Source organism: Salvelinus namaycush, chromosome 19 (assembly GCF_016432855.1).
Source record: "Salvelinus namaycush isolate Seneca chromosome 19, SaNama_1.0, whole genome shotgun sequence".
In the NCBI taxonomy this organism is placed as follows: domain Eukaryota; kingdom Metazoa; phylum Chordata; class Actinopteri; order Salmoniformes; family Salmonidae; genus Salvelinus; species Salvelinus namaycush.
The window spans coordinates 15,215,157-15,236,025 of NC_052325.1; the positions used below are offsets into that span (position 1 = coordinate 15,215,157).

General features: G+C 40.4%; 1 protein-coding gene across 1 annotated transcript in view; it reads right to left on the minus strand.

The window, feature by feature from the left end:
* Window positions 1–2,811: 2,811 nt before the first annotated feature.
* LOC120064188 (ankyrin repeat domain-containing protein 10-like) overlaps window positions 2,812–20,869 on the minus strand; it is a 31,703-nt gene continuing 13,645 nt past the window's right edge. Inside the window, exons 4-5 of the mRNA XM_039014588.1 lie at window positions 9,746–10,014; window positions 2,812–6,214 (exon numbers count right to left, since the gene is read on the minus strand). Coding sequence (XP_038870516.1) covers window positions 5,919–6,214; window positions 9,746–10,014 — 565 coding nt within the window. The 3' untranslated portion in view covers window positions 2,812–5,918. The remainder of the gene's footprint in view (window positions 6,215–9,745; window positions 10,015–20,869) is intronic.

Consider the following 20,869-nt stretch of genomic DNA (forward strand, 5'->3'; position numbering starts at 1 on the left):
GTTGTGCAAAGCCAGTTTCATCAGCTGTCTGGGTGGCTGGACTCAGACGATCCGCAGGTGAAGAGGCCGGATCCGGAGGTCCTGGGCTGGCGTGGTTACACGTGGTCTGCGGTTGTGAGGCCGGTTGAATGTACTGCCAAATTCTCTAAAACGATGTTGGAGGCGGCTTATGATAGAGAAATGAACATTCAATTATCTGGCAACAGCTCTGGTGAATATTCCTGCAGTCAGCATTCCAATTGCACGCTCCCTCAAAAGTTGAGACATCTGTGGCATTAAGTTGTGCCAGAATCACTAATTTTAGAGTGGCCTTTTATTGTTCACAGCACAAGGTGTGCCTGGTGTAATGATCATGCTGTTTAATATGCTTCTTGATATGCCACACCTGTCAGGTGGATGGATTATCTTGGCGAAGGAGAAATTCTCACTAACAGGGATGTAAAAAAATGTGTGTTCAAAATTTGAGCGAAATAAGCTTTTTGTGCGTATGGAACATTTCGGGGATCTTTTGTTTCAGCTCACGAAACATGGGATCAACACTTTACATGTTGAGTTCATCTTTTTGTTCAGTGTAGTTTCTTCTGACACCATGTATGGAGCAATCTTCAGAGTTCCCTACAAATGGATGTATCGGTGCCTTTCAGGCATTTCAGAGTGTTGATTGAGGACCTCTGCTGAGGAATATGATTGTTTTTTTAAGTGGGTTTTATTTAGGTAATCCCTTCGTATTTTTATTTCCTGTTTAATTTGTTGTGTAATTGTAAGATGCAGGGCTCCCTTGCAAAAGAGATCTTGAAGTCAATGGAACTCCATTAAAATTAAAATAAATACATGCAATTCTCACCTGTGGTGTGTGATTCTAAGTTCTGGACAATTCAAGAGAATTATGCCAGTGCCCAACCAAGGTCCCATTGTTTGTGTCCATCTCAGCTGTGTGGACTGTGGAGTGGGCATGGTCCCCAACCAGAGGTATAGGACCTCACATGGACAGAGCGTAAATCCATTGTCTGTGGCGTTCCCTTCCACTGCACGGGCAGATGCCGTTGCCAGGCTCCTGGGTGGTCTTATGGCGTTGAATAACACTCATAATGCAAAACACAGACATATTGCAGTAATTATTGGTTCATTGAGTACAACTCAAAACAACAATTTAACAAATGGGTTATGACATGTGCAATCCAACAGAGGCCCCAGTGCACACAGGGTAAGGTTCAGTTCACTTAATACAAAGTGAATTGCAATTCCCAATGTGAAAAATTGGAACTGGAATTTCAGTTTACTTATTGTGGATAAACTATGGGAGGAAATACACACTGCACAAAACATTAAGAACACCTACTCTTTCCATGACAGACTGACCATGTAAACTCTGATCCCTTAATGATGTTACAATGACCATATGAAAAAGGAACCACTCACTCCATGGTTTTAAGGCGTGTGAATGCTTGTTGACATCAAGCATAAATGACAGGCAAACCGAGGGACGGCCTGACAACGGGGTCCTTCCAACTCCTTAGGAGCCGTGGTAGAGGAGCATGGTGCTGAACAGGGCATGTTTATACTGCTGATGGTAGTACTGCTGCTCTGCCTTCACCGACGTCTGGTGTTCCACCTGGCTGCCTGCGTTACCAGTAGCAACCATGTGCTCAGCTGTATCCCTGTAGACGTGGTTGTGTACGATGTCGGCGGGGGCGATGGTAGAGCTGCTCGACGGGGTCCCCTCACACCCTAAACCTGCTGCTAGAGGGTCACCTGCCATTGGAAATCGGACACCTGGTCAAAATCATTTCAATGCTGGTTTTGCCAGTGCGGGGCCAAAACTTCCTGCTCACAGATGAGCAAAGATTTAAGAATTGATTTTGCACAACTATTACTGATGGAGATGAACATTTCAGAAACGGAAAACCTGACTACAGATTGCCAAATAGATTCCAGTAAACCTCACAATCTTGTGTTACATCACTGTACAGTACTCTTCCTGGTTACATTGACACACAAACCCTGCTCGCCACTGCACTAGGGATTTGTTCGTAAATTCATTCTGGAGTGCCAGAGTGCAATCTGGGAGTTCGTAAATTCAGAGCATTGTCAAATTGCCCGTTAGTAAATTCAGAGAGTTTTGCTCTCGGAGCGTTCAGTGCGCACAGTGGAAGATCTGACAGATGAGTAGGGTTGACCCGAGCGTTCTGACCTAACATCTTTAGTCAAGCACCCAAGCTAACTGGCTAATGTTGGCTAGCTACTTCCAGACACAAATGAGAGAACATCTCACACCGACCATTTTACTCGCACTAGCAGAGCTGGTTAGGCTGTTTCCATGTTATCCAGAGTGTTGGCGACTAACTGTGCTGCTGGCAACAACTTAATTGTGCTTTTTTGCAGACGTTTACTGACACCGGCCATATTCAACGGGTGTTGAGCGTTCGTAAATTCATAAGTTATTCTGCACTCTGGCACACTCAGATGAGTGCTCTGAAATCGGAGTAGATAGCCAGAGTGAATTTACAAACGCACCCCTAGTTCCACCCCCTTCCCCCTCCCATTGGTTTAGCCATCATGCCAAGACAATCTATATGACAGCATAATCCTTAGAAATAAGATGACACAATTGAGGGGTTGCACAGCCTTCTCAATATCACTAGAGGGCACCAAACTACTCAGATATACAGGTGAACTATAGAAAATATGAAATAATATTGCTTCTGTGTTTTCAGATGATTGTAAATAACTTTTTGTGTGCATGAGAAAGTAACAATTTAAGAGATAAATCATAGCCACACCATCATAATGTTATTCAAAATAATTACCTTTTAATGAGTTTAAACCGTACAAAACTACTCCACACTGAGCGTCAGGTCTAATTTGCATCAATATATGCCATCTACTCATTAACATTTGTGATTCTGTACAGACTGAATAGTACTGCTGAGCGGATTGCTTGACCGAAAAATTGTCATGAAGCAGATGTATGCAGGGAGGGATTTAAAGTTTGTGACCAATACATTTATGAAGATTCCTATTTTTCCTTCTTAAAAAATTGCCTTAAGCAAAGAGTAGCTTTGCCTTGCTTTATAAAAATTGTATCACTACTAATCACGCTCATTTGTCATAGATCAACGTCTACATTTTGTCATTACTGCAGTTAGCAAAGCAATACAACAAAACACAAGCCAAATAAAGCTGCAAAAACCAGACACAATAGATAGGCTATACAGAAAAGCGTACAAAGTCCTTTCCTAGAAAAGTAGAATGAGAGAAGATGAGGGCACTAGGAGTGGCTAATCCAACCAAAGTCTCCAGTCTGCTAGCTAATAGGACAGGGTCAGGCCATATAGCACACCTTGGAAATACCTAAAAGCTCACATAATACAGAAAAGCTGCACAGTAAAGATGTATGTACTTTAAACATTAACGTAAAGACATGCTTTGGCATAACAAGGGAGTTCTTGTACAAAAAAAAAATAGCTATGAGACAGAGTCACCACCAGAAATGTCCAAAAAGGTAGATTCTCTCAGGGGGATTTTTTTTTTTTTAAGCAAATAAAACAAAATATGCTTTCCCTTATTTTTACTTTAAGGGCAGGAACATTCTCTAGTAGTCTCTTCATTCTGACATGAGATGGACAAATGTCTTTATTCCCTTATTGGCCAAAGTGGTGCAGCAACATTGCTACCACTAAATGCAGTACTGGATGTCTAACTCAGTGGTTCCCAACCGATGTTTAACACGCACTTATAAAATGGGACCTGTTGTGAAATGCACATGGAATTTTTACTTTGGCGCACTAGTGTCGGTTATATCATTTGTATCATTTTACTTAGTCTGTGAAAACCATTAAAACAAGAAAGTCTGATTAAGCTTAGCCGGAGTCATTTAATTCCTACTATAAGGCTCTGAGCTTAGCTATACCACAGCATGTGCAATAGAAACAAACAGAGCATGGCTTTGTGTCTTTGGTTGCAACTTTACAATGCAGAAACCCGCTTGTTTGTAGCGCAAACCGTTAAAAACTAAAGACATATTTAACCAGTAATACATTTTGTTATTTCTGATGCAGATTCTGGGACGCTCTTAAACGGGTAGAGGCCTTCACGGGTCCAAAAAGATGGATCCATTCTAAAATGTACCTGGGGTTTCCCATCCGGACCCGATATGCATAAATAAAATACAACTTTATAGAGACCCGTTCCGAACAGAACCGAGGACAACTAGACCCGTTCCGTATGGACCTGATCGACACAGACCCGGTCCTGAAGCAACAGACAAGTACATTTTTAAGCTACTTTATTAACCGGAGCTGATAAAGCGCAAGGGAAGAGGTAGAGAGAAATGACGCTCTAGCAGGGGCCATGCTTTGTGGTAGGCTACTGTGAGTGTGCGTGAATGAGTGACACAGGAACAGGGCGGGAGACCGCAACCAACCAATCCGACTTGTGCTATAGTAGACTAATCGCTGCCATAGCTAGGTTATTTATCATCAAATATGATTAAGTACTAGTACCTGTTTTGACTGCATCAAACCAGGAGAAGCTATTTAGATCTCTGCCACACTATTTGATGCTGCATGCGCTTTCCCGTCCTACACAGTTACAAACAACTCGCAGAGCTGTAGTGAAAGAAGCTGTCAAGGAAGTCTGTTTGTGTTTATACAGGACCTCCCGCCCTCACCTACAGTCATCGCGGATCTATACGGAGACCTCCGCATTTGAGTGGCGCACGCACGGCGATGCGGTACAGAGCTCAATTTGGCCTGTGCGTGCCCTCGGAGGCTCCGCAATTGTGTCACACCATATTGCCATGACCACAATTTCGGATCAAGCATACATACATTGGCTCTTATGATTGGCCAACAACAAGCTACACGTACCACTCTCGTAAAAAACAAAGAGCAGCAGCAAAAATTATACAATTTCTCTGTCTCTCTCTCTACTGCAGCATTCGTGTTCGAATTTATGTGGGTCCTAACAGACAAGTCAGTTAAAATTACACATACCCAAGGCAATCATATCAGAGCCGACCCAGACCCCTGATATTATTAAGAATTCTCGACCCGGACACGCTTGCGTACCAGATCTGGTCTGGGGATTCGTGTACAGCTGGATTCACGAAGACCTCTAGTACACACACAATAACAATCATAAGTAAGGAACTATTTCAAACAAACCATATTTAATATATAAAAAACGCTTGTCACAGAAAATAGATTTGCTGTATGGGTCAGATAAAATAAGAGGTCATTACCACTAAATAAATGAATAGTGAAATGCTATCTCATCAAGGTGTGCCACGGTTAAAAAACAGCTGGGGACCACTGGTCTAACTTCATAAAGGTCAGAACTCTACCATTGCATATTCATGATGCAGAGGGAAACTTCAGTGCAGCCTCTAGGATTTGAACTAACCTGCCTCTAGGATTTGAACTAACCTAAGTCTAACCTCCCTATTCTTCTCCGTAAACCAAGTGAGGCTGGTTTCGGTAAGTTGTTCCCAAGGTGTGGGCGTTTCTACATCAAAGGAATGTAGATTAGAATTTTACAACATTATTACAGTTACCATTGGGAGTCACTCATCCTAAGGGGCTTTGCCAAAAACACAAGATTATTTAACAAGAATTGTGTGGATCATTCAAAGAACCTGATATAACAACAAAACATAAAACGAATGTTTCTCTATCAATTAAGTATGGTAGCAAGGCAATGTATTTCATAACATGTATGTAGAATACAATAAATTAACTATTTACGCCTTTATTTCTAGAACCGGAAATATATCATTATCATGCCAAGAACCCAACAATGGCACTAAAATTAATTCCATCAGTGAGAAAACATGGCCAGAGAGGGCCTGATGGACATTCTACCAAGATACAACCACTAGGAGGGTCAACACTCAACTCAATACATGCACTCTAAGGTCTCTACAGGTAGGCGTAGGAGTTAGTGCAGCGACAGGGGATCTGCATGGAGGCCACATTGAAGATCTCCTGCTCCTTAGGGGCCGGTATGGACACCTCCACTCCCCCCTGGTCCTGCCCTTGGTCCACCAGGCCTGGCACCGGCGCAGACCCATTCATCCCAAACGCCAAGGGTCCTGGCCCACCTGAGCTCACTGCCGGCGGCGCTGACTCCATGCTCTCCTGGTGTATGCTCTCCATCAGGAACTCTCCGACACCGCAGACCGACCCATTCAGCATCCACAGCGGCAGGCCCATACCTAGTTAGAGCAGTGGAGGTAGTGGATGAGCATGTTGGGCTACCATCTAGAATACAACTAAATAAGAATACAATGACATACAGGTCAGAATACTCTACAGTCCCAAAGAGGCCATTCCATCATGCACAGGCTGTCTGGGCAGAAGGGGACACACTGGTATTTAGCATTTTAGAATAATCAACCTTACGCAGCGAGTCCAAAGTCCAATTTTAGGCTTTATCATTCAGCAATAAAAATCAGCCACTGACCCATTTTGATTCCCTACAGCCTGTATCAACTTCCTGGCAACATCTCAAAACTCTGCTCCAGAGTATGCAGAAGTCCAATAAAACAAGCAGAGGCCTGGCAAACAGCAAAGGGTAAGTCCCCTGCCACCGCCTTCTTCCTCATACTGCTCCTTCTAACACTGCACAATTAAGTAAACAATGTATTCTACCAGTTTCTCATATGGGCTAGGCCAGTTTAATCATGGTTTTACAACAGGATTTTAGAATCTGAAAGGTTTTATGACACGCTTTGCTTTATTACACATAATTAGGTAAGGAGAACATTCAGTCAGGAATAGGGCTGCAAATGGAGCTATACTACTGGAAACTTTCAAAAGTTTACCAACATTTTGGTAACTTAAAGTATTTTTTATATTTTATCAGACGACATCTAGTGCCCTTTTTTGGGTACTTCAGATTATCACAGGTGTCCATCTCTGGCCAACAAACATATATAAAATAAGATGATTTTCAAACAAAAGGGTATGACAAAGCTGTAAACATTATCCTAAATATAACCCATCAACTTAGTGAATACCATTGGTGTTAAATGAGGGCTTCAGCATGAAATATCCCTAATATACACACCCGGTCAAAAGTTTGGACACACCTATGGTGTGGGTTTTTCAAGTGTTTTTCTTTATTTTTAATATTTTCTACATTGTAGAATAATAGCAAAGACATCAAAACTATGAAATAACACACATGGAATCATGTAGTAACCAAAAAAGTGTTAAGCTTTGCACACTTGGCATTCTCTTAACCAGCTTCATGAGGAATGCTTTTCCAAAAGTCTTGGAGTTCCCACATATGCTGAGCACTTGTTGGCTGCTTTTCCTTCACTCTGCGGTCCAACTCATCCCAATCCATCTCAATTGGGTTAAGGTTGGGTGATTGTGGAGGCCAAGTCATCTGATGCACTCTCCTTGGCCAAATAGCCCTTACACAGCCTGGTGGTGTGTTTTGGGTCATTGTTATGTTGAAAAACAAATGATAGTCCCACTAAGCGCAAACCAGATGCGATGGCGTATCGCTGCAGAATGCTTATGTAGCCATGCTGGTTAAGTGTGCCTTGAATTCTAAATAAATCACAGACAGTGTCACCAGCAAAGCACCCCCACACCTCCTCCATGCTGCACAGTGGGAACCACACATGCAGAGATAATCCGTTCACCTTTGGAACAAAAAACATCAAATTTGGACTCCAGATCAAAATGACAGATTTCCACCGGTCTAATGACCATTGATCGTGTTTCTTGAAGAATTCTCTTATTATTGGTGTCCTTTAGTAGTGGTTTCTTTGCAGCAATTCGACCATGAATGCCTGATAAACCTCCAGACGAGCTTCAATGCCATACAACACTCCTTCCGTGGCCTCCAACTGCTCTTAAATGCAAGCAAAACTAAATGCATGCTCTTCAACCGATCGCTGCCCGCACCCAACCGCCACCCATCTAGCATCACTACTCTGGACGGTTCTGACTTAAAATATGTGGACAACTACAAATACCTAGGTGTCTGGTTAGACATCTATAAGACTTTGCTCGGTAAAGCCCCGCCTTATCTCAGCTCACTGGTTACCATAGCAGCACCCACCTGTAGCACGCGCTCCAGCGGGTATATTTCACTGGTCACCCCCAAAGCCAACTCCTCCTTTGGCCGCCTTTCCTTGCAGTTCTCTGCTGCCAATGACTGGAATGAATTGCAAAAATCACTGAAGCTGGAGACATATCTTCCTCACTAACTTTAAGTATCAGCTGTCAGAGAAGCTTACCGATCTTTGCATCTGTACATAGCCCATCTGTAAATAGCCCACCCAACTACCTCATCCCCATATTGTTATTTATTTTTTTACTCCTTTACACCCCAGTAACTCTACTTGCACATTCATCTTCTGCACATCTATCACTCCAGTGTTAATGCTAAATTGTAATTATTTAATCTCTATGGCCTATTTATTGCCTTACCTCCCTAATCTTTCTACATTTGCACACACTGTATATAGATTTTTCTATTGTGCTATTAACTGTACGTTTGTTTATCCCATGTGTAACTCTGTTGTTTGTGTCGCACTGCTTTGCTCTATTTTGGCCAGGTCGCAGTTGTAAATGAAAACTTGTTCTCAACTGACCTACCTGGTTAAATAAAGGTGAAATAAAAAATTAATAATAAATTCACACAGTCTCCTCTGAACAGTTGATGTGTTTGGTCTGTTACTTGAACTCTGTGAAGCATTTATTTGGGCTGCAATTTCTGAGGCTGGTAACTCTAATGAACGTATCCTCTGCAGTAGAGGTAACTCTGGGTCTTCCTTTCCTGTGGCGGTCCTCATGGGAGCGAGTTTCATCATAGCGCTTGATTGTTTTTGCGACTGCACTTAAAGAAACTTTCAAAGTTTCTTGAAATGTTCCGGATTGACTGACCTTCATGTCTTAAAGTAACAATGAACTGTTGTTTCTCTTTGCTTATTTGAGATGTTCTTGCATTAATATGGACTTGGTCTCTTACCAAATAGGGCTATCTTCTGTTTACCACCCCTACCTTGTCACAACACAACTCATTGGCTCAAACGCATCAAAGAAAGAAATTCCACTAATTAACAAGGCACACCTGTTAATTGAAATGCATTCCAGGTGACTACCATATGAATCTGGTTAAGAGAATGCCAAGAGTGTGCAAAGGGTGGCTACATTGAAGAATATGAAATATATTTTGATTTGTTTAAAACTTTTTTGGTTACTACATGATTACTATATGTCATTTAGTGTTGATGTCTTCACTATTATTATACAATGTAGAAAATAGTAAAAATGAAGAAAAACCCTTGAATGAGTAGGTGTGTCCAAACTTTTGACTGATACTGTATATTTTACACACTTATTTTACTATGTCAATAATTCTTTGTTGTAAACATTTTGGCTCCAAACTGGTGGTGAAAAAAGTAATCAGTAGTTTATAGAATAAAACAAAAATGTTTATTTTACCCAAACACATACCTATAAATAGTAAAACCAGAGAAACTGAACATGTTGCAGTGGTCTCAATTTTTTCCAGAGCTGAACAAAGTATAAAGTATAAATTAGCAAAATTACCAGATTGCAGAAGATGCCGGTAACTTTGGTAAATTACCAGTTTTCTTTGCAACCATAGTCAGGAGAGATTAATCACCCTAAAACTCTTGCTCATTAAAAGTCACTGGAATACGTAAATAATCCCTCGCAAATGGAAGTTATTTTTATAGAGTATTAAAACTGCAAAAATCTACCGTCAGTTCTGGCCTTCTTGATTTGATTGGCTTCCATGTTATCAAACGATCTCTTTCTATTGGGTGCCCCGTTAAGGAGGCTCCGCCCTTGGATGAGAGGGTGGGAGTGGCCTCCGTTCTGGGTGGTACCGTTCAGACAGAAGCCGTTAAGCTGGGTCTGGGTCAGGTTCTGCTGCAGGTTCTGCGCATTGGAGAGCATCTCAGCACATTCGCGGAACCCCTGGGCATGGGCCAGGTCAGCGGCGGACAGCCCACTAGCGTTCCTCATACTGCGCAATAAGAGAAGAGAGCATTAGAGAAACCTACGCCCTGCCATAGCCAGGGATCACACACACACAAAAATCCCTGACTGCCTCTATTACACTAACCTTGCACATCTTCACTACCATTATCTCTTTATGGGATAGATGACAACTGATGCTTTTAGATATTTTTCCCCTGAAATTAAATGCATCTGGAAATAAAAATCTCACATCTCTTTTTTTAAATGAAAATGTAGAGCTGTCCACCGCAAGAGAACATGATAAATAACTATGAATATGCACACATTTGAAAAATGCCTGAATCAGGAGACCAAAGTCATTCCCACATCCCAGAAATGTTGATACATTTCAAAGACGCAAAACATTGAGTGGAAGAAATGCACGTCCTTGGAGATAATGGACAAGTTCATTCTGACTGACGGTGACCTCAAAAGAAATACATAATAGTCAAAAAGAGGAAAAGTTATACAAGGTGGTGTTCTGAAAACAGCACTTGATTTTCAGGTACAGATATGTTGAACAGGGACAAAATCATGGTATCAAGTCATCAAGTCCACCCTGCAGAAAATGTATGTGCATGTATGTGTGTGTATGTGAGACGTAAATATGAGTGAGTGGGTGTGTGAAGCTAACAAAGTGTCTCTAAAAAAGCTGAATAATAGTTAAATTCTTGCTAAAGTGAATAGAGACTGGCAACACAGGATCAAAGTTCTGCTTATATGGTCCAAAGGCAGTCCACAAGACAGGCTTCAGGGTCCTCCAACTCTTCATCGGTCACAGGGAAAGCTAGGTTTTTTTTCAGTACATTCATGTTCATGATTTGATGCAGATGGAAGAAGAGACAGAAAGACAGGGATAAAAATGGAAAAGCATAAGAGAGAAGAAAAGAGATTCAGCAGAGTAATCTTCAAGGAACAGGGATGATGAAAGATGTCCTTTCTTCCAGGATAGAAAAGCAAAAATTAGACAATATGTTGGAGCTCTACAGTGCCACTCACTGTTTAAGAAGAGGGAGAAAAAATATTGAAAACAGACAATGTCAAAGCAGCCGGCATCCAATCAGAAGGAACCAATAAAGGTTAAGAAAACAACAACCATTCATGTTGGTATCACAGCAGACACCAAAAAGACCTATGGATGATTTGGTCTCAGATTCAGGCGTGTGCATAACAGATAGTCTGTTTAGTCATTTCCTGTTGCCACTATAAACCTGTAATAAACCTACAGTAGGACTTTATGAATGAGCAAACAGCAATGCAGTGAGCATAGTTGATCATGATTTCCATAATGCTTATAGATATGCTAACCAGAAGACAAGGATGTCACTGGGTGGGTAACAATTCAGAGCATCAGTGTTTGAGCTGTTTTCTGTGTCTGGACTTCTAAAATCAGTTGGGTAAAAAGGTAAAAGGGATAAGTGAGCATCAAAGCAAATTAGTCTAAAAAGATAGGACTACTCTAACCTGGCTACTAAGCCAAAATTGGCCAACTAAAGCGATAAGACAGGGCCAAACCAGTGACCTACTTCTAAGTAGGTCATAAACAAAAACAGACACCAGGTATAGAATTGCCTGGTCACTGTTCCTGTCCTGGCATGTGCTGTAGCAGACCAAAAATATTCCCTTGTAAGGATTGAGGTCTGCGCTGCCATGGAAATGGTTCAATTCATTTCCAGGAAGTGTCTCGAAAAATACTCTAAGCTAACAGAGGCCCGAAACTTGACTGTTTGGATGCCAATCGCCAAACATTTCTGCTGGCTAATGGGAGAACCATTCTGCACTTGTTGTTCCGAGGCTAAACACCATTGGATTTCGTGGCTAAATAATTTTCCAAGGTGAACAACCAGGTCTTTGTAAGGGGAAGAGGGAATTCGAGGCAGGTCCCCCGTATTGATTTAACTTTTTGTTGTGTTATTTAGAAATGAGAAACACTTGACCTTGTTGGCAGTCTCTGCCTCATATAGATTGCAATGATGCACTACGCAAATTACCTGCTACTGCAGTGTTGCTGTAAGGGGTTGTAGGACGTCGTTGAAAAGACATGTAAAAAAAAAAAATACATACTTTCCAGACGTTGAAGTTGGGTTCAATTTAGAAAGATGAAAGATGAAAAGACGTATTTTCCGTATGTTTAAAATGCATATTTTCCAGGATGTTGAAAAGGTATCTTTTCCGGACGTTGAAAAATATGTATTTTCCCGATGTTGAAATCAGGCAATTTTTTGGTTCTGAATTAAAGTTGAAAATATGTCATTTATAGACGTCTAGTGGTTCAGATTTTGGACTGCACAAAAAAAAAGACGACCAAAAAGGCATTAGTGTTGGTCCGTGCTTACTGACATATAGCCTACAGTTTTGCCTGAGATTTAAGTTTATGAATGCCCATCTGTGTGGTAAGCCTACCACTTGTAAAACACCCAAAAAAGACACCCGGTCCAGACAGGAACAAAGAGAGACGTTGGCTCGTGCTTATTGGGGTGTAGCCTGCTATGACAGCCACAATGGAATTGTATGAATGCCCATCCATTTTGTAGGCCCACCATTAGTAAAACAGGCTGTTGCATAGGCTTTATTAGTCATAAATGCTGTGACTAATCAATTTAAGCTCTGAATATCAGATATCCAACTTTATCAGGAGTTATCGTAAGCCTATTTGCAATGTGTTTACACTGCGGGAAATGCAGAAGTATTTTATTTTGTGCTATAACCAGCTTGTCAAACATTGACGGATACAAACGTGAAACTACTGATCATGACAATGTTTTTAGGATTGTTTGTTAACATGACAACGCATTTTATATTTGATTGGGTGCCATTTAGGTTAGGCTATTTGATCAGAGAAACCTGCATGTAAAAACTGTCAGTGTCATTACATTGTCATACATTTTATCCACAGCCTGTAGGCTACAGAAAAGACCACACTAACATATTCTATATTTGCTACACGATTTAAGTCAAAAACTGACGTAATGTTGGTGCAACACTGCAGCGAGGGGTCATTAGACGAGCACCCTGAAGAGGCGCGCTGGGAATGGACAAGCAAAATATTTTGCTCCCCTGCCTTTGCCAAAGTGGGCACTGCTTATCACAGGCGGCATCAGTGTTCATCTATAAAGCCCATATGCCACTGGTTGAGTGAAATTATCATTGTTTTGGGGCCGAATTATGTCAAGTTTTGTGTGTTGTTGTTGGAGGTGCGTCTTGGTCAGTTTAGCTCAGAAAATGCCTCCCTCGTCATTCTGCCGCCATTGCCGGCCTCCTAATCCTGCCTAATGAGCGGGCCGGACGTGCGTAGGATCATTCACAGTGCTTAAAAAGTATTGTGAGCCATAATATGAATATACAAATATGAGTTATAAATGTGAATAAAGTGAAAGGTGTAGCAACCCAGTGACATCCATGAAGAAATATATACTCTCCAGTTTAGATACTGTTGTTCACTCATTCATAAACTCAGTGCTTTGTCTTTCTTACGATCCCTAGAACTATCTTAATGTGTACAAAGTCAAAACAATAAATTAAATCAAAATGCACTGTAATTAACGTGCTTAAGATCACATTCCTCTGTTGAATAAAAATAAAAATCACACATGATTAACTTGCATACATATCCCATTCCCCCCATTCTGACTCAGTTTGAAAAAACAAAAATTAACGCTTCCAAGAGATCCCACCTTCAAGCAAAAGCTTTGTTTATATAGAATTTGTGAGCATGTACTGTAGACTGACGGGTCTCACTAAGAGGAGTAACAATCATTCACGGTGCCAGAGAATCTAATACAACCAGTGTAGGGAACATTATGTGTACAAAGAACATGACACCAAAGTATTCTGCTCTGGCTTCTGATAAATTGCCTATTTTTGTATTAGTAATCAGGTAACATTTCAACCCAACACTAAGTGAATTTGTTGAAGGGACAAACAGGATATACTGTAGTTTATGATCAACCAAACAAAACTGAATATGTGTATTATATGTCATGTGTATTGTAAACATATACAGTTAGAAACCAATCTTCCGGTCTAGTTTTAACTGAAATATGACCAAAAATAATGAGCTACTGATGAAAGGATGTGTTCTTATATTAGGAAATAAATAAAATCAGGCACTAAAAAAAGGTCAGAGTTGAGAAACAATCCTAACAATAATCCCTATTCCTGTCCCAGTTAGTTAAAAATGAAAGTCTAACCCCTCCAACCTTACTATCCCATCCCACCCCAGGCCTGGACCCACCCCCTGCAGTCACTGACAAACACCTGAGGTTTCATTAAAAGAATAGTTCAGGATTTTGGCAATTAAGAGGTAGTTTCGCGAGCCAATGCTAACTAGCATTAGAGCAATGACTGGAAGTCGACAGACTTCAAGTCATTGCGCTTCCTTCAAACTGCACGCAGAGACATAAAATGGTATCAACGGGTTCATCGGACTCAGGGGAAGTAGATCAAAGGCCCCATGGCCAAAAACCCAAACTATCCATTTAAAGTAGAGGGATTAAAAAAGAGAAAAAAGGATAGCTAGCAACTCCATCTCCTTGAACTAGACTCATTTATTATGGATCAAATTAGACTGACTAAGATCCTTTTAAAAAGGTTGCTTCTCTTTTCTCAGAACAAACTGCAAAAGTGTTCTTCATTACGAGAAAAAAAAAATTGGTTAGAAAATTAGAGAACATGGGCTTGAAGAAGGAATCATGGAAATAACATTCCAAAAACATGTATGATAGTGACTTTTGGTTGAACATAATCACACAAAATGTTTGCTAATTGTATGTTAGCAGATGCTGGAGTAACCGATAGGATACCATTCACCCAAAAGTATCAATGTGACAGGTTATAAGCTATTTTTAAGCCACACAACCACAAGTAACACTAATATAGGCTTAACCCATAAATTTTCACTGGTTTTAAAGAACTAAAGAATATAGTCCAATAAGTTAAAAGGACTGAAAATGTAAAAATAATAGCTAAAATATATAAGATTTATATAATATTATTAATTACCAGTAGAACCACATGTTCCCATTCACTTAAATAATAAAAACACTTGTAAAAATCCTAATTACGTTATTACAATCAATTATCTGCATAATAAAGTTAAAGATTTGGATGCAACACATAGGTAGATATAAAGACACAGTAAGAATCAAAATATTATGGATTTGTTTTATGTGGTGCCTTGTTCCTTTGTACACATAGTGCCCCCCATTAGATCTTTCATAGGGCTACAGTTTAAATCAGATTTCTGGCCAGACTTGATGCCAGTGTGTTTATGGTTTAACTCCTCATTTGTCAGTATCATGCCATGTTGTTTGGAATGACAACAACAATGCGAGTTGGATATGGCAGAAACAGACTGGCATCCAGTCTAGCTTCTGGCACCAAGCATATGAAAAACTTCCAACATAGGCAATGGAGCCATTGTGAACAACCATTCAAGTAAATTGTGCTTGTATCATGAACCCTCAAAGTGAATATCAGCATTCGGAAGATTAGTTTATGAAATCCTGCTGGACGATTTGCTCTTAACACTACATACATGACCTCTAGCTACTGAAATACAACTGCAGAGACAAACGGAAAATATATAAATGTCTCTTGAAAATGTGTGTCAACGTAGCAATTCATTATTGCACTTGAATGAGTCTGTAGATAACGTTACAATCTTATCATAATGGCCCTTTGACTCAAGCACAGTTATGGACACATGATCCATCCAGACAAAGCGATAATGTCTAATCGGAACTTTGGATCCTCAATAAGTTCAGCTGGATCAGATGTTTCACTTTAAATTCACCATTATTAGAGTAGATACAAATCTTACATGTGTAGTTTTAAGTGTATGAAAATCTCTGCTATGCATTTCATGCTTATTTGCATGTTAACGAGAAATATCATCTTAAAATATTGGGAAAAAAAGAAATAAATCAGCCACAAGAGCATTAGTGAGGTAGGGCACTGATGTTGGGTGATTAGGCAGTCGGCGTACCAATTCATCCCAAAGATGTTCGATGGGGTTGAGGTCAGGGCTCTGTGCAGGCCAGTCAACTTCATCCACACAGATCTAGACAAACCATTCCTGTGTGGACCTCGTTGTGCACAGGGGCATTGTCATGCTGAAACAAGAAAGGGCCTTCGCCAAACTGTTGCCACAAACTTAGAAGCAGAGAATCGTATGCTGTAGCGTTAAGATTTCCCTTCACTGGAACTAAGGGGCCATAGCCCGAACCATGAAAAACAGCCCCAGACCACTATTCCTCCTCCACCAAACTTCACAGTTGGCACTATGCATTCAGGCAGGTAGCGTTCTCCTGGCATCCGCCAAACCCAAAGTTGTCCGTTGGACTGACAGATTGTGACAGAAGATTTTTACACTCTACGCACTTCAGCAATCCCGTTCTGTGAGCTTGTGTGGCTTACCACTTCACAGCTGAGCCGTTGTTGCTCCTAGGTTTCCACTTCACAATAAAAGCACTTACAGTTGACCGGGAATTTGACAAACTGACTTGTTGTAGAAGGTGCCACGTTGAAAGTCACTGAGCTCTTCAGTAAGACCATTATACTGTCAATGTTTGTCTATGGAGATTGCATGGCTGTGTGCTCGATTTTATACATCTGTTAGAAACGGGTGTGGCTGAAAGACAAATTTGAAGGGGTGTCCACATGCAAATACTTTTGTACTATATAGTGTAAGGGTCTCCATAGAAACCCCTCTATTTTGGGAAAACTATTCTGAAAGTTCTGTTAAAGCCTGATAATGTAGCATTTCCCTTCACATGATCAGAGCGGCACTGGAGAAACTCTATTTTAGTTGCTCTAACTGCATTTGTCATCTTGGCTTTAAACCGTCAATAGACAAAAAGGAAATCCCCCTTCCCCCTGTGAATTATATTTGGAGACAGGTCCCACAATAATGGTAACCTGGTTTCTGGGATGAGTCAAAAACATCCACAGTGGCCAAATGTATTAATATACCAACATATGTCAGGACATTTGATTTTGTGCATTTTAATGTTTTTTCTTAAACTCAGATCTCACATCACTGAATGTTGTAAATGTGCCTACTAATGATGAATGTCCAATAGCTTAACTGAGTATGTTTTTACGTTTCTAAGTGGGTTTTTGATCCTGCAGCTCTTCGGAAGTTTTCAGCTATGGTTCTTAGTCTCTGGCGTAACTCATCACATAGCTCAGCACGGGAGCCAATCGAATGACGCCAGAGCTGACATGAACAACAATAGACTGATTGCCGTCTTGCTCAGGGCAATTCCCTTAGATAAGGGAGGCCTTGCATCCCCCCCTCCTCCCCCTGAATTCTAGCCAACTACATTCCATCTCCCACCCTCTCCCATTTGGTTCCTGTAGTTACAAAGTGATCCATTTAGATTTTTGTTTAACTGCAAAGTTTCTGATGAATACATAGTTCAGGTCGAGAAGAGAGCGGTAAATGAACACCAACTTTATTTGAAACACAATGATATCTACAATCACACTCATGTCCTGTTACTGAGACCCGTCATATGTGTGTGAATGCTAAAGGGTGATACAGTACCTTGAATAATCAGACTGTTGGATTCGAAATGGTCTATAATTAAGCAATAAGGCCCGAGGTGGTGCGGTATATGGCCAATATATACGCAACGTGGAGTGCTAGAACACAGCCCTTAGCCGTGGTAGATTGGCCATATATCACAAACCCCTGAGGTGCCTTATTGCTAATATGAACTGATATCAACATAATAAGAGCAGTAAAAATAAATGTTGTCATACCCATGGTATTCGGTCTGATATACCACGGCTTTCAGCCAATCAGCATTCAGGGCTTGAACCACCCAGTTTATAATACAGGATGACCATGTCCGAAACTGAATAGTAAGTAAGGAAGCGTTAATTTCTCTTTTAAATGCCTGGTATGCTTTGCTTTTCAGTTGTGAACACACAACCACTGCCTTCTGTTGCTAGCCTATCACCTTCGAGAGAGATCCTAAAAATCATGCTGACCTGTAACTTACATAGGACTAATTAAAAGATCACTAATCATAAAATGGGTCCTATGGTTAGTTTACAAATAAAATACAGGGACAGGTAATATTAAGCAAAGCATGCAGGTCTAAACATGTCTAAAGAAATCAAACTATTTAAAAGATATTCATAATCATAAATGTCCTAGCATTGAAACCAATCACCGCATGAAATACCTCAACAGTTTGCCAGTTTGTAGATAGGAAGCGATAGTGAGAACACTCAATGCCACAACAGTACGGCTATCCCAGGGAACGGGGCAGACTCTGCAGTGTCTATTCTCCCCCTTTTCTAGGATTACTTGAAAAAATCAAGTCATTTCGAATTCAATGGCTGCAAAACATTGAGACGTGGAGGTTTCTGAGTCTTATTTGTTGACAGTACAAAAAAGAAGAGATCATACGTTTTTCTATTAAGTATTTTTTTCTCTTCTTATTGCCACTTTCATAAGAGAAAATGTGACAGAAGATCAGATAATCAAAACAGATCTTACGGTATATCATAGAAATGGGTTAATACTGAAGGTGACATTCAAAAACAGAACAGGTTCTTCTATACAGCAAAATATTTATAGCATTATAATGTTAGCATTATATACAGTTAAATAGTATGACCCTAGTGACTGCTCTACTCTGGACTATTCTCTATCCACTACACTACCCAGAGTGATTCTCTATTCTACTGAGCTTACCCCCTAGAGTAGCTCATTGTAAAACCCTAAAAGTGCTTGAGGCTCATGACAAGAAATTCAAAATGAGAATCCAAAAGTAAAATTAAATAAAGTATGATGTTTTAGGGTCAAAACGATCTATGCATGTTTCTAGATATTTAAGGTTTTGATTGTGAATTATGCTATTTTTTCCCCACGTCAAAATCAAAATGGATAACTATTTGAATGAAACAAACACTAATTAATAGTCATTGCCCTATTATGATGGTGACGTAAAACCATACATTTATATATTTGAATAAACCAGAACTTTTGGCCTGAAATTCCCGAACAAGGAAGTTACCACTTGCTGCACCATGTATGTATTGTTGAAGAATATGTGTGATTAATGATACCAAGAGATTGGGTAAATGATCTGGAAAGAGGGCAGTAGTGTAAACGTTGATGGGGGAAAAAAACAACTGAATCAACGATAGAAGACAACCAAGCTTCTGTGAGTAAGTATGTCGGCTGAGATATTCATGGTTTGTGCAGGACGATTCAACATGATTAGGGCACAAGAAAAGCACCTGTCCAGAATAATGGGCCATGGTCCTTGTCAATGTACTGCCACTGACAAACAAAAAGTAGGTCATCGTCTTACTACGTTGAACTTGATGCAGAAAACACTATGATAGATGGTTGAACTATCATTTTTTTATTAGAAAAGTATCCTCTTTCAGATAGGCTATTCGAGATGGTTCAGGGACAAACCCACAAAGAAGGACATGCTCCATGGCTTCAGAGATTTCACAAGAGAATGAAAATATTTCATTACAAATCACACATACTGGGTGATAAGATGACGCAGACAGATATGGCAGCTCTGATTCTAGCTCCTAAGCACAATCATTTTGCTACACCTACAATAACATTTGCTAAATATGTGTATGTGACCAATAAAATGAGATTTTATTTGATTTATATCAAGGTTATGGTCAACATACTTTGCTCTATCTTCAAGGGAAGTCATTCTAGCTGCTCTTCATGTTGTGGAGGTTTGAGAAGCCTAATTTGCTAAGGCTCTGAAGAAAATCATGTAGCACATTAATGTAGCGGTATTGGTCAGTTAAATGGTAAAGGTCAGTCTGGGAGGGGAGGGGGCAATGGGCAGCAGACAAGAGCTCAAATGTCCAAGGAGAAGGTCATTCTAAGTTTAGGTCACAGCGACGACCAGTAGAGTGGCATAAAGCGGGAGGGAAAAGAGTACTGGGTCAAAGTGACGAAGCAGAAAAAACCCAGCGCAACTTCTGTGATTGGTAAAGGTTGAAATGTCCTCTTCAGAAGTGAGAAAGAGCTCTGTTTATGACAGTGAGAGATATGATACTAGAAATATGAATGATGTGTGCAGCAGCAGAAACAGGGGGATGAGTTTGACCAAGGAATATCAGATCAAATCACAGTTTGATTAAGAACAAAAGCAAGTTTTAGAGTATTTTAGTTGACCCATATTAGTTATTTTCAAATAAATATAGTGTTAGCACAATGACTGGAAGTCTATGGGATCTGGTAGCATGCTGGAGATGCTTTGGCTCAACGATTGTGAATGTCACAGTGAAGGGAAAGAGGATGGGCTGTTCATGTATAGACAAGGGAACATTCTCAGAATGGAATCATCCTTGTGGAACTGTGCCATGTAACACAGTGACAACAGAGTGCCTCGCTAATGGTGGCGGTTGGTGCGGGAGTCATCCATTACTAGAGCATCAAAGAATGTGTGTGTGCGCATTTGTCTGACAGTCACACCAGACAGCAGCTTAGACAAAGTATTTTGAGAGTAGGATAACAGGTTTAAAATGGTTGGGTGCATTTAATAGTTCAATATTCTCCCTATTCTACAGAAAATTATTTGAAAAGGTAAACTTATAGTTGGTAACAGTGGGAAATTGCAATATTGCGGCATATGATTAGAACAAATATTAATCTGCCTGGCACAGACATAACTTCCAGTGTTCAAAGGAAGCAGCTGCGGAAACCTGCAACAAATGGCACCAGTCTGTATTGGAATGTCTGTGTGCAACTAAGAGCTATGTTTACAGTAGCTAGAGCTGGCTGGTCAACTACAGGCCCAGTAACAACCTTATGTTTGTAGAAGCTATTTAAAGCTGAATGCATTTATGTAGCACTGCCACAT